This window comes from Lygodium microphyllum, chromosome 25 (assembly GCF_053477565.2).
Source record: "Lygodium microphyllum isolate KBCC chromosome 25, Lygodium_microphyllum_v1.1.10, whole genome shotgun sequence".
In the NCBI taxonomy this organism is placed as follows: domain Eukaryota; kingdom Viridiplantae; phylum Streptophyta; class Polypodiopsida; order Schizaeales; family Lygodiaceae; genus Lygodium; species Lygodium microphyllum.
Window position 1 is genome coordinate 16,447,817 of NC_141159.1, and position 14,365 is coordinate 16,462,181.

Here is a 14,365-nt window from a genome sequence, read left to right on the forward strand (position 1 = left end):
TGTTCGTCAGTTGACCAAGCAATGTTTGCTTCCTCAGTAAGTCTTTCAAAGGTGCTGCAATCAAAGCATAGTTTTTGATAAAGATCCTATACCATCCTGTCAAGCCAAGAAAACTACGTATCTCTTTGACAGATACTGGTATTGGCCATTCAAGCACATCTCTGACTTTGGCTGGATCCACTGATATTCCTTTTGATGATACTATGAATCCTAGATATTCAGTCTGACGTTTGAAGAATGCACACTTCTTCATTTTTGCATACAACTTTATGAGACCTCATTGTCTCCAACACAATCCGTAGTTGGGGTTCATGATCTTCTTCCTGTTTAGAATAGACTAAAATGTCATCGAAGAAGACAAGCACGAAATCATCAAGATATGGCCTAAAAATATCCCGCATTAATCTATTGAAGGTGGCAGGTGCATTTGTAAGCCCGAATGACATAACCAAGAATTCAAAGTGCCCATATCTTGTATTGAAGGCCGTTTTTGGAATATTCTCATCCTTGATCCTGATTTGATAGTAGCCTGACTTGCGGTCAATTTTTGGAGAAGAAGACCTTTGCACCTTGAAGGCGGTCAAGAAGCTCATCTATTCTAGGAATAGGGTACTTGTTCTTGACTGTTGATTAATTCAACCCACGGTAACCAATACATAATCGAAGTGTCCCATCTTTCTTTTTCTGGAATAGGACTGGAGCTCTCCATGGGGAACTACTAGGACGGATGTAGCCCTAATCTAGTAGTTGCTTGAGTTGTTCCTTCAACTCAATTACTTCCGATATAGACATTCTATAGGTTCTCTTCAAATTGGCACAGCTCCTATTACTGGCTTGATCTCATGATCTACTTCTCTTTGAAGTGGGAGTTCTGTTAACTCTTCAGAACTACGTCCACGTATTCCTTCAATCAAGTGACCAAATCACTTTACTTCCTTATCAATATTCATAGTCAAGACAATCGGGAAAAAGTTTTATTCCATTCATATTAGCATAGCCCTTTCGTGGTACAATTATTTCTTGGGCCGATGAACAAGTTAATACATTAATTCGAGGAGAATAAGATATTATTGCATTCAGCTACAGGAACTGAGTAGTAGTACAGATTAGGGTCATCGATTTTCAGGAATCGATAGTTCATTGGAAGATTAGGGTATCTTTTCCTTTGATATCCCTTCTTCTCATGAAGTCCCAAAACCTTAATTCTGTCGGCATGGATTCTTTGAATCACTTCTCCGTACACATACTTATTCTGGTTAACCCTTCGACCTCCAACCTGTAGGGTTGCGTTTGCGTGAGCCTCAACAAAGATGAACAGCTTCACGATCTTCAAATCCTCCATCCACTTGATTCTCTTCAAGTTAATTTGAAGGTACGCAGGTCGATAGGCAGTTATGTAATAGATCCCTAAAACACCCATCCATCTCTGTTCCATGTACACAGGTGATGGATTGTAAGTGCGGTTTAGGATGTTCATCATTTCAATTCTCTGCCTATAATGCGGAGAGTGCATTGCAGTCATAAACATGATCCGGAACACCAAAAACTTGTTCCACGCCTCGTAATTCTGCAAGACAGTATTCAAAGTAAGGAAATGTTTGGGACACAACATTTGCTTTACTTCCTCTTATTAAAATTTCCTACAAACAAATCCTTTGTTGGTTCGCTCTGATACCAACTGTAACGTGTCCACTAGAATCATCCCGGACACGTCTTAGCAGTCCATCGGGAAGGATGTCTAGAAAGCTCCGCCCGGCACTCCCATGGAATGTTACGGGACTTGCGATCTAGGTCTTCCCGCGTCTGCCACGTAGCGGAAGTATCCTGGCCGTTCCCACTTAGGATCGACCTGAATTTGGGTTTTCCTGTTTGGTCATTATCTAGCAACAACTAGCGTCAGACCCGAATGAACTACTTTACGTAGAAACGCCCGGTCTGAAGCGGATTCAAGCTGCACTTGGTTCAAGGAGAATGGGAAACGAGAGGGATGCAAAGCTCGACCTCTCTGCCATAAGGCATAGTACCATTCTGTTCCCCTAAAACAGCGTAAATCGGGTAATAGTTAATTCTAGGTCATCGTTCTCGTTACTCGTTTCGATGATGACTATCATCCTCTGTTCGTCGAAGACTTTGAGAAAATTTCCCGGCTAACCGGGACCACCCTTCCATAGGACAGACCCATGGTCCATCCTCCGCACTTTCCTCGGTTTGTTTTAGTTATGTAATTACCTACCACATTAGTTTGACATATACAAACAGCTTCTTTGATTAACCCTGTTATGCACTGGTTCCTTCACGTAATCTTATCACAGGACATAAAGAATACAATGTCAAACAACTCCTTTGTTATCATTATATCCTTTTATCTTCGAAATACAAGGAGTTCCCGCCCGTAGGCGTATTCATAATCCCCCCGAAGGCTTTCCAGTAATCCTTCCTGTGATTACTATCCCAAGTTTCCGCCCGTAGACTAGTATGCGGGCCTCGAGATCCAATCCCGAGTCACGTTAGTCTCTTGTGCAGGGCCCGGAAGGCGAGGGATTTACAGCCAGAGCCCCCCCTGGCACCCAAGCGTCCTCCTGCTCCAAGCAGAACTCAACGGAGAGACCTCTCACGGCGGGTTCGGTCCACGTTCCCGGCGCGGTTCACAACCCCCTTGGTTAGGGTCAGGCAGGCAGTCGGGGGTAACTGAAGCTGCCTCTCAGGCACCAACCTGAAGCTTTAGATATATTTTCATCCTTTAGTTCATTGAGCAAACAATGCAAACAGTCCTTTCTAAACTGTTATAAGCACAATCAATTTCAATGGTCGTTTAGCTGGCAAACTGTTAAGGATTGACTCCTTATCTCCGAATGCAACCCGCATTCGATCCGGAATCAATTGCAACTTAGCAAGATTCCTATCATTCTTGGGTTAGGGTCATACCCTTCCAATACATTAGGTTTATTGTGGCAGGATCCAGCGACCATGTCGCTTTAGTTTATTGTCAGTCATTTGCTTCAAGGCAAATACTTAACTTTCCTAATTAATCAAGCCTATACTTTGTAGTCTATGCTCTCGAAACTTATGCATTGGCGAATCATACAATCTTTCCTTGGTGCACGATAATTTGGTTACTAACTTTTCCTAGGACCTCCTACTAGGACTTACCTCAAATAATCAAGCCTCTTGCAAGTCCATAGATCATGTTTGTGCCCTTCTATTCCTCTTCGAATAACATCTCATGGGTGTTAACTTTTCCTCATGAATCATTACAAGGAAGATCTATCTAAAAATGGGACATGCCATTAATCTTTCCATGCCTAGTAAAAAGGTGTACCTCAATAATTTCAACCTTGTGATGAGGCAACAGTTGTCCTTGGCTCGTCACTTTTGAATGCACAAAAGGAAACTTGCTAATAAGGTCCTACAAATGCATAGACACTTTATGCTCTTTTCATTCATTCCTTTGAACGTACCAATGATCAATTTCCATATCTTAAGCTATTTCTAATAATGTTCAAATAGCCAATTCATGTCCTAATTGCATTTAACTTGACTAGTTGCATTTGACATGCATGAGTGCCTCCTAATCCATGAAGTTATCGTGAATAATTCAATACTTTTGTGTGGAATCCAAATAGATAAAACCTGGACTCGCGGACTCTGGAAAATATCCACGTATGCTCGGGTTGAGCCTTCCGCATCGCACCTTGTGACCTTCCTAGAGACCATCGCGAATTCGATCTCCAGCCAGCCTTTGTGGACTTCAACTTTTTGCCTTGGCTTGTAATCTTATGACCTTGGCTCGCCTCCTTTGTATGCGCAACTCTCTTTGTTATATGGCTTCCTTGACCGAAGTTCCGATTTGCGGAATTTGCCTTGGCGGGCCTTAGGGATTCTTATGAGATCCCTTTGACAGTGGCGATTTGAGAGCTTTAGTCCTCCTTGAAATTCCGGATTAAGGAAGGATTGATGATGTCCGCGGAAAAAGGCTCTTGCAAATGGGCCTTGTAAGAATAGGACTTTAGAGTTCTTATTCTTCTTTCAAAAATCCAAGGACCGGCCTTGGGGGTGATTAGTGGGATGGCCTTTATGGGCTTCCTCACTTTATTTTTCAAAATCCCGAGGATTAAAGATATTGGGAAAAGGCTTTCAAGGACTCCTCTTCTTCTCTACAAGATCTTGGGCAAGAGGCTTATGGAAAAATCGATGAGAGGGTTCGTCGCCTCCTCTTCCTTCAAGTTCCGGGGTGTGTGTGGATAGACCGATGGGCAATGTAGTGGGAGGGCCTTTAAAACCCGCCTAGAGCATAGCTTGTGTGAGATCAAAAAGGAAAGGGGAATTAATCCCGGGATAAAATGGGCTCATGAAGGCTTCCCGTGTCGCCTCCTTCTCTTCAAATTTCCCGGGGAAATGTGGATAGATCTAAGGGGGAGAAGGTAGTGGGAAGGGGGCTTAAGAAGCCCCCTTCGAAGCTTCTTGAAGAAGCTTCTAAGAAGCTTCTGGTTCACAGAACCACGTGGGTCGTGAACAGCGTGGCGGGCAGGATGGCGGCTGGCGGACAGGCGGCAGCAACTGGCGGCACGTGGCGTGGCTGGGCGGCAGCGTTGGCGACTGGCGTGGCGCTGGTGGTAGGTCTGGGCGGCCCTCACGACCCTCCACGGTAGCTTCCTCACGGGCCTTTGTGGCCTCTCCTTCACGAGCTTCATCACGGCCGCATCCTTCTTCACGGCCGCTCCTCCCCTCATGGCAGCCTGGCGACCATCCAGCGTCCGGCATACTTCTCCTCCCATAGCCTTCCGTCCATTGTTTCCTCACGTCTGTCTTCTGCCTACGGCCGTCAGTCCCCCATTGTCCTTCCGTCCAGCATGACCCCTCACACGGCCGGCCTCTGCCTCTCAACAGCCTCCCTCTCACGCCCCTCACACGGTAAGAATGTAATATTTCCACATGATCGTCATCACCAAAGCAAGAAAGGAGAACGATGACTTAGGAATACAAATTACCCGATTCAGGCTGTTCTAGGGGAACGGAATGGGACTATGCCTTTTGGCAGAGAGGTCGAGTTTTGCATCCCTCTCGTTTCCCATTCTCCTTGAACCAAGTGCAGCATGAATCCGCTTCAGACCGGGCGATGTGCGTAAAGTAGTTTGATCAGGTCTGACGCTAGACGCTGTTAGCAAATGACCAACAATTCCATTCGATCCTAAGTGGGAAGCGCCCAGGACACTTCCGTTACGGGGCAGACGAGGAAAGGCCTAGATTACAAAACCCGCAACATTCCATGGGAGTGCCGGGTGGAGTCTTCTAGACAACCTTTCCGATGGACTGCTAAGACGTGTCGTAGAGGATGTTAGTGGACACGTTACAGTTGCTATCATGGTCGCTGGATCCTGCCACAATAAACCTAATGTATTGGAAGGGTATGACCCTAACCCAAGAATGATAGGAATCTTGCTAAGTTGCAATTGATTCCGGATCGAATGCGGGTTGCATTCGGAGATAAGGAGTCAATCCTTAACAGTTTGCCAGCTAAACGACCATTGAAATTGATTGTGCTTGTAACAGTTTAGAAAGGACTGTTTGCATTGTTTGCTCAATGAACTAAAGGATGAAAATATATCTAAAGCTTCAGGTTGGTGCCTGAGAGGCAGCTTCAGTTACCCCCGACTGCCTGCCTGACCCTAACCAAGGGGGTTGTGAACCGTGCCGGGAACGTGGACCGAACCCGCCGTGAGAGGTCTCTCCGTTGAGTTCTGCTTGGAGCAGGAGGACGCTTGGGTGCCAGGGGGGGCTCTGGCTGTAAATCCCTCGCCTTCTGGGCCCTGCACAAGAGACTAACGTGACTCGGGATTGGATCTCGAGGCCCGCATACTAGTCTACGGGCGGAAACTTGGGATAGTAATCACAGGAAGGATTACTGGAAAGCCTTCGGGGGGATTATGAATACGCCTACGGGCGGGAACTCCTTGTATTTCGAAGATAAAAGGATATAATGATAACAAAGGAGTTGTTTGACATTGTATTCTTTATGTCCTGTGATAAGATTACGTGAAGGAACCAGTGCATAACAGGGTTAATCAAAGAAGCTGTTTGTATATGTCAAACTAATGTGGTAGGTAATTACATAACTAAAACAAACCGAGGAAAGTGCGGAGGATGGACCATGGGTCTGTCCTATGGAAAGGTGGTCTCGGTTAGCCGGGAACTTTTCTCAAAGTCTTCGACGAACAGAGGATGATAGTCATCATCGAAACGAGTAACGAGAACGATGACCTAGAATTAACTATTACCCGATTTACGCTGTTTTAGGGGAACGGAATGGGACTATGCCTTATGGCAGAGAGGTCGAGCTTTGCATCCCTCTCGTTTCCCATTCTCCTTGAACCAAGTGCAGCTTGAATCCGCTTCAGACCGGGCGTTTCTACGTAACGTAGTTCATTCGGGTCTGACGCTAGTTGTTGCTAGATAATGACCAAACAGGAAAACCCAAATTCAGGTCGATCCTAAGTGGGAACGGCCAGGATACTTCCGCTACGTGGCAGACGCGGGAAGACCTAGATCGCAAGTCCCGTAACATTCCATGGGAGTGCCGGGCGGAGCTTTCTAGACATCCTTCTCGATGGACTGCTAAGACGTGTCCGGGATGATTCTAGTGGACACGTTACAGAGTTCTACCCGTAGGCTTGTCCATAATCCGGCCTACGGCTATCCAGTAATCCCCAGGGATCATTAATCCAAGCTTCCGCCCGTAAACTAGTATGCGGGCCTCGAGATCCAATCCCGAGTCACATTAGCCTCTTGTGCAGGACCCGGAAGGCGAGGGATTTACGGCCAGAGCCCCCCCTGGCACCCAAACGTCCTCCTACTCCAAGTAGAGCTCAACTGAGAGACCTCTTGCGGCGGGTTCGGTCCACGTTCCTGGCACGGTGAACAACCCCCTTGGTTAGGGTTAGGTAGGTAGTCGGGGGTAACTGAAACTGCCTCTTCCTTCAAGCCTTTAACCCTTAAGTATAGGTATTCATTTAATTTGTAATTCATAATTCAAATAGAGCCCTAAAATCTCTAGCAAGCACAAACATTTTCATTAATCAACCGTGTTGGTTGGCAAATTGCTAAGGAAGTGTTCTTTCCTTTTGAGTGTATCAGCACTCGTTCCCAAGGTGTCTTGTAAATTGGTAAGATCCTTTACATTTCGGTGTAGGGCGTACCTTATTAACCCAACTTGGTCAACCCTAAAGTTCCTTAGATATGCTAGTTTCCGGTTTACAACTTTCCTTATTTAGAAGGATATCCAAAAATACGTCCTTTTGCAAGATAACTTGCGTAGGGATCTGCCATCCTTATTGAGGATTTTTACCCTTTTTCCTTGTGAATCAATCACAAGACTAAATGATTTCGTACTTGCTGTGCAAGTCCTGCGATGGAATAATCCATTTTAGATTCTTTAAGCTGACGTATGTCGGGTCTAGGGTTTCTTTTTAAGGATCTCGGGGACAGCCCTAGTTTTTTATCTTTACGAATTTTTTTTGACCCTACAATAAGGAAAGTAGTCAAGTGCTTAGGGTATGAATATTTCTATGTTTAGATTGGTTTAGTTATCTTTTGGAAGGTAATGTTAATCGTCTTGTCACAGTTTTGCTATCCTTGTGACAATTTACTTTTCAGTCAATACAATTCAATTTAAACTTCCGTTTTCCTTACATATGAACTCATGCTAAATAACAAACATTTGCCTTGCTAAGATGTGCAGTTAGCAAAGATAACTTCCTAGTAATTTGAGCAATGAAAGAAACCTTTCATGAATTTAATCATTTACAATGATTTGTTGCGAAAAGGAATAAGACTAATGGTGCAAGATATAATTTCTATACCTTTTAGGAATTAACTAAAATATACTACTATAGTAAATAGATAATCTTGCTCGTAATTTATAATGCTCGATGCTATTCGAAGAAAACTAAGTTCTATACATTATCATTCATTCAAATAAGCTAAAATCCTTCATTACAAATAACTCGAACAAATATATCCCATCTCTAGCAATTTTCCTTTTCATGATTGACTTAAAATTGAATTAAAGCCAAGAAGAAAAACCTGGTTTTGGGGTGAGATATCCACATGGATACCGGGAGATGACCCTCCCGCGACTACGCCTTGGACTTTCTTAGGAGGCATCGCAATTGTAGTTTTTGGAACGTGGAAGCAGCTCCACAACTCCTCCTAGGAATTCCACCGTCGCTTCCTTGCACTGCTTGTCGATAGTAGTTTTTGGAAGGCTCCCTCCTTGGAAGTCAGGGAAATTCAAAAGGGTGTTTCAGAGTCTTCTACGATTAAGACCTATTGAAGCCATGGGGAAGGCTTAATGGTCTTTTAATGACTCGCTCGAACGAGGAACGAAAAGGGATGGAAAAAAAAACACAAATGCGGGAGAGAACTCTAAGGAAATATAGTAACCATAAAGGTTATAAGTAAGGACGAAGGACCCTTAGGTCAACTTGGAGAAAAGGGTTCTCAATATGCCATAAGGGGAGGGTTAGAGAAGGTTTAAACACGGGGAACAACAAAAAAAAAGGTGATTCCAATATCCACGCAAAACGAGGGTCTAAGGGTTTATAGAACACGGAGGGAGATAAGACATTTGAGGCGTTAGTTTTTTCAGAGGGAAAAGGGGGCTTATAAGGTTAAAAAAAACTGGGGGGAGGGGTTAATAATCCCAAAAGAAGGGCTTAAGGGTTTAACACGGGGGGTTCCGAAATGCCAAGGAAGGGGTTTTAGCGTGAGGGTGAAAGGGGGGTTAGTAGGATTTTAAACCCAGGGGAAAAATTTGATGAGGCAACAACAAGGGGGATGAAAGGGGGCTTAAGGGAATTAAAACCGGGGGGGGGGGGGGGGGGGTTAATAAAAGGTAAAGGAAGGGGGGTCCCTTTCTCAGTCCTTCAAGCGGCACAGACAGCACTACCCTCACGTATATCAGCCCTCCCCTCCTTCACTCACGGATGCTTTGGGCAACGTCACCCTTATGATAATGCCGTTCTTTTTTTCTAGCGGCAGCAATGCAGTGGTTTAAATAGGGGAGGGGAGGGGGATCCTCCCTCTCCTTCGTGTCAGCACGCATGGCACTACTCCCTGCGAGCTCCCAGCGAGGAGCTTCTGGCTTCTTTCTATTCCCCTTTCCTTCCAGCACAACAGTCAGCTGGGGAGGGGAATAAATAAAAAAATTTGCATTTATCCATTTGATATTTTACACAAGACAACACATCTATACATTAGCCAAAAGGTGATGACTCTAACTTAGTCGAGTTTACATGCAAAATTTTTAAAATTCATTGTTTCACAAAAGCATTATGTTTACCCTACTTTATGCATCGTGTGGTCAAGAGTGTCTGTCACCTTTTAAAAAGAGAATTTCGGGACATGTACAAGACATTTCAAAAAGTTATTTAAGAAAGGATCATGGTCCCAAATAGAAGAGTCAACACTACTCTCACAGGAACCATTTGAAGAGTCACATCATTGTGACAAGAAAATCATATCCTTCTTGTCTATTTATTTTTATTAATATGTTAACTAAAAGTCTTGGTAAACAATCATGTAATAAAGAAAAAGGGAAAGGTAAGATAAGAACTAGTTTAGTACAATGTTCTACTTAAGAACTAAAAAGCCAATTTAAGAATTGGGACATATAGACAAAGGTCATATAATGAACCTTAGGATATCAAAAATTTGATCTAAACAAGGACCACTTACATACCATGGGACGTTTGGAATATTTCCTTATAGTGTCAGTTAAAATCTTGATAATAACTAATGAAAGTGGAAGTAAATTACTTAATGGTCCAAATGATGAAAAAACAGCCTAGGACTTTAAAATGAGTAATGTATAATAAGAGATAACTAAGAAAATTAATAAAATATGGCTTATGACCAACTCATAAGAATATAGTATAAAGCTAGGGAAGAAAGAGTAGATAAGGATAATGCATATACTCCATCGACAGCAAGGTCAGGTAAATGAAGGATAAAGGATGAGATGAATTCCTTCAGTGTAAATCAAATGAAAATGATGGTACAGCTATTAGATAACATTATCTAGCGGTAATAATAATTGAGAAGTAAAAATATATCTTGAAAGATATCAAATTGATAAAAGCAAGGTATAGCTAAGCAAAGGCAGCTAGGAGAGCTAGACTAAGGGATGGTTATATAATTTCAAAATGAAAGGGAGGCTATACCTATATAGGTGTGATTATATAGAGGAAGAAATGAGGAAGAAGTGAAAATATATCAATGGATTTGTTTGATAGTCTTGAAAAAAAATATCGATTCATCAATTTAGTAAGTCTTACATAAGAAGTCCTATGTGTACCTAAGATAAGTAAGGCTTGTTTATATCAAAAACTCATAAGATGGAGGATTAGTGGTTTTAAGTGGATGAGAAGAGAACTATAGGGGAATTTATTCAATTATTTCTATATCATTAAAGAGGGGTATATTGTCAATCCCTCTAAAATCATTAGAAATTCACAAGAAAAGAATTAAAATGCTGATCTTAAGGTCATTAATTTGTTGTAATCACTAGCCATGGTACAAGGAAATAAAGTGATTTTTTGAAGTGATGTTTTGGGTTGTATTTTAGAATGGGTATTCTTTGAAATTTTCATTGTGATCCTAGGTAACATGCTAATTCTTCGCATTATGCATGTAGAAGAGCAAAATGTGTGTATATTATTGGATAGTGGATCTCTTCCAATTACTCTATCAGTAGTACTAAAACAGGAAATAAATAGCTCAAAATACTGAATATAAAGGTTCAAGGTCAATTGATAATAATAGCCACCATGTCGATGTAATCATTTGTTATGGCCAACATGACAATGCAACCATTCATTATGGCACACGAAGAACTTAGTGGAGCTTTGAGCAAGATAATCATATATGTACTCTGACTTCATATGGGAATAAGATTTGTCACTTGCCTAAGCCTCATGGGAAGTGAAAGAGACATTTTAGAAAACACTAGTCTTTGAAGACATAGTAAATGGTTGACGTAGATATTGGTAATTTAATAAATAAATTATTAAGTAAAGTCAAGGGATGTTTAATGCTTATGGAAAATTAAAAGGATGCTTTGTCTTTAGGGCTTATGCATTGTGCATTAGAAATGTTAAAGGTGTCCTTGTGTAAAAGGATAAATTAAGAAAGCTATTTTAGCATATTCTATGGTGTGATACATAGATTTATTACATAAAAATAACTAAATATTATGGGGTCTAGTTGGATAAGTTAATTAGTTTGAGTGGAAAGTGGGCATCTTGAGTCTTGACAAACACGACTTTTGCATGGATGGACTGAATAAGGCAAATTATTGTGTAATATAGTAATGACTAACGATTACTATATCAAGAGAGAACTCTCGTAAGAGAACATGATGTTATCTTCCTTGTTAATCAATGGAGTCTCATAAAACTCAACCCATGTTCTCTATGAACCAAGATGTACTTTTGGTTGGTAGATATAGGTACTTCCTAGCCCCAAAGGGTACAGTGGAACTACTTAGAAATATAGTGAATTCTAAAGTAATGTTAGATTACCTAAAAGTAACTCTTATTAGGTTGTCACATCATTGTGGACTAGAGACTCTCCTCATGGACCATGTCTGGGCACTCCAAGGATTTTGGATGGCCTTGTGAAGGACTTGAACATGGTTGACTAGTTAATGTTGACACATTGTAATCTCATTTGAACTAGTTGGGATTAGCTTGGTATAGGACAAATGTTTGCTCATAAGGGCACATTGGTTCTTGAAAACTCTATCTTTATTCTCTTCAATTATATCTTAGGATTTTGATACAATGATCAATGGTTTAATAGTTTTCACTTTTTGTATTTATTACATTACCATTCGTGAGTGCATAACATATCGCTCACATTAAATGTGCTATAGAATCATACTAGTTCATATTTAGAGATTAATCATGATTTAAGAGTAACATCCTTGAGATGTACTTTTATCCAAAATGATAGTAACTCATCAATGCCTCATTTTATATGGCATGTGTTTTAAGCTATTGCACTAGCATTGAAATATAGAAGTTGAAATGAAACAATGGTTGTATACTTCCAAATATTAGATTTTAAGCTATTGCACTAGCATTGAAATATAGAAGTTGAAATGAAACAATGGTTGTATACTTCAAAATATTAGATGGATATGCATCCATAGAATATTTTAGATTCTTAGTATATTTCTTGGATTGCTTAGATCTTCCACAAAACTTGATTTGGATTATTTGAAAACTTGATTGAGGTTTGCTTGGATAACTTGGCTTATGCAAATGTATTTATGAAAAAGTGTGATGTTATAAATGTAATCATTTGTGTTTGCTTTTATTGATCTACTTGATTATCTTGTTTGAAGAAGGCATCAAATTTTTCATAACCCACTTGGCTAACAAATATGTGCTTTCTATTTGTTGGCTTCTCACTACTTTTCCACTTCTCTCCAGTATATAAGCTCCTCTATTTGTATGGATGGAAAATAAACCCTATAACTTGAATTCTTACTTTGGTTAACACCCAATGTATACAAGGATTGATTTAAAGGTTAGCACATTCAACATAATAAATAGAACTTATATATTTGCTTTATGGAACATCTTATAAGCTCATTATCAAGCCAATGCACTGTATAAATGTGCCCAAGTGAGACAAAATTGTAAGTAAGGGTGTTGATCTACACACTATCAGTCAAATATTCATAAATATTAAATAAAGTACAAACTAGCTAGTGAAACAACATGATTTTTCTCCACACATAGTTAGGATCCCAATGATGGTTCTATATTCCTAGTAGGATACATATTACAACAATACTATCCCCATGAGGGTTTTTTGTCTACACATGTAATATTAGTAGAAAAATGGCAAAATATGTTGGCTTTATGACCTGAATCATTGATATCCACTTCATCTCAAAATGTATTCATTGACACATTTATTTCACATAATGCATTGGCATATAGTTTTATTTTATTTTTTTCCTTTGAGACATCATTCATTTCATCATCAGATCCTTTAATATCCTCAGTGCACATTTCATTTGACACTCTATCTGAGATTTTTCTTAAAAGCATAAGAAACACCTAGAAACCATCATGATGTGATGTTCTTTTCTTTCAACATAATGTTTGGCAGCTTTGTATCCAAAAGTATGTTTTGCATCTTTGTGTGTGATGAGAGAGAGAGAGAGAGAGAGAGAGAGAGAGAGAGAGAGAGAGAGAGAGAGAGAGAGAGAACTAAAATGAATGTATATGTATCCTAGCATGGAGAAAATATTAGAGAGATACGAAAGAATAAATGTTGGAACATGTGATCAAGCTCATTTAGCAAGCTCCCTTGAGGTAAACTTTGAACATACTAATAATGTATTGAGCAAGAAATGGAAATTGAAAGGTTGCATTTGATAGATCTAGAAAAAATAGCCATATTTTTTACATTAATTTCTATATGAATATATGCTTGGATATTTAACATCCAATAATTTTCTTAAGTGCTATTATCGGACCATGTCATTTTCCACAGTATACTTATGAAATTTTGTTTCTTTAGTAATACTTCAGCGAAAGAGATATCATTTTTGCATTTTCATTTAGTTTTACATACCAGTAGCTCATTGCTTGCTACAAGAAGAGAACTTCTAAACCATTGTGCCCAAAAAGCCTTTTCACCAACCAAGTTAGGACTCCTAACCAAAGTCCCTTAAATAGCTCTACTCTCAATGAGCATCTCTTTATCCACCATGGTAGTGTTCCTAACCACAAATTTGTTAACCTTAGTATAAATCTAGACATGAGATGAATACAATGGTTTCATAATGTCTCTTCCTTCTACTCGACGATTTCTTTGTACATTTTTTTTGTGGAATAAAGCGTGCTTACATATAATACTTAAAAGATGTTTACAATGAAGTACAAGAACTCAATAGTGAAGTTAAAGTCCTTTATAAATCGTACATAACTCATATATATAATCATCTCATGGTAGTTTTTTTGTGAGGAGAAGAAACCATGCAGGGGGGATTCAACACAAGGGATAGCCCACCTGTAAGGTGAAGAAAAAGCCATGGTGGCCCCAAGTGTGAATGATTCTAGCATAAGCTCTTTATCAATCACTAGTCACTCATATATATGGCTCTCATGCTAGTCTAGGGTGGAGGTGGAAGATAAGCTATGGAGGGGTGATGGAACAAGGCATGGTGGATCCAAGTGTGAATTATTCTAGCTGAAGCTCTTTATTGATCACTAGTCAATCATATATATGCCTCTCATGCTAGTCTGGGGTGGAGGTGGAGGACAAGCTGTGAAGGGGTGATGTAACATGA

The 14,365-nt window shown here is 40.4% G+C and overlaps 1 protein-coding gene across 2 annotated transcripts in view; it reads left to right on the plus strand.

Annotated features, from left to right (window-relative positions):
- The window catches only part of LOC148013943 (floral homeotic protein AGAMOUS-like), an 83,075-nt gene that overhangs the window by 32,184 nt on the left and 36,526 nt on the right, over window positions 1-14,365 (plus strand). For both annotated transcript variants that reach the window (XM_087666715.1, XM_087666714.1), the window contains exon 2: window positions 13,307-13,385. In XM_087666715.1, the coding sequence (XP_087522841.1) occupies window positions 13,307-13,385 (79 nt within the window). The remainder of the gene's footprint in view (window positions 1-13,306; window positions 13,386-14,365) is intronic.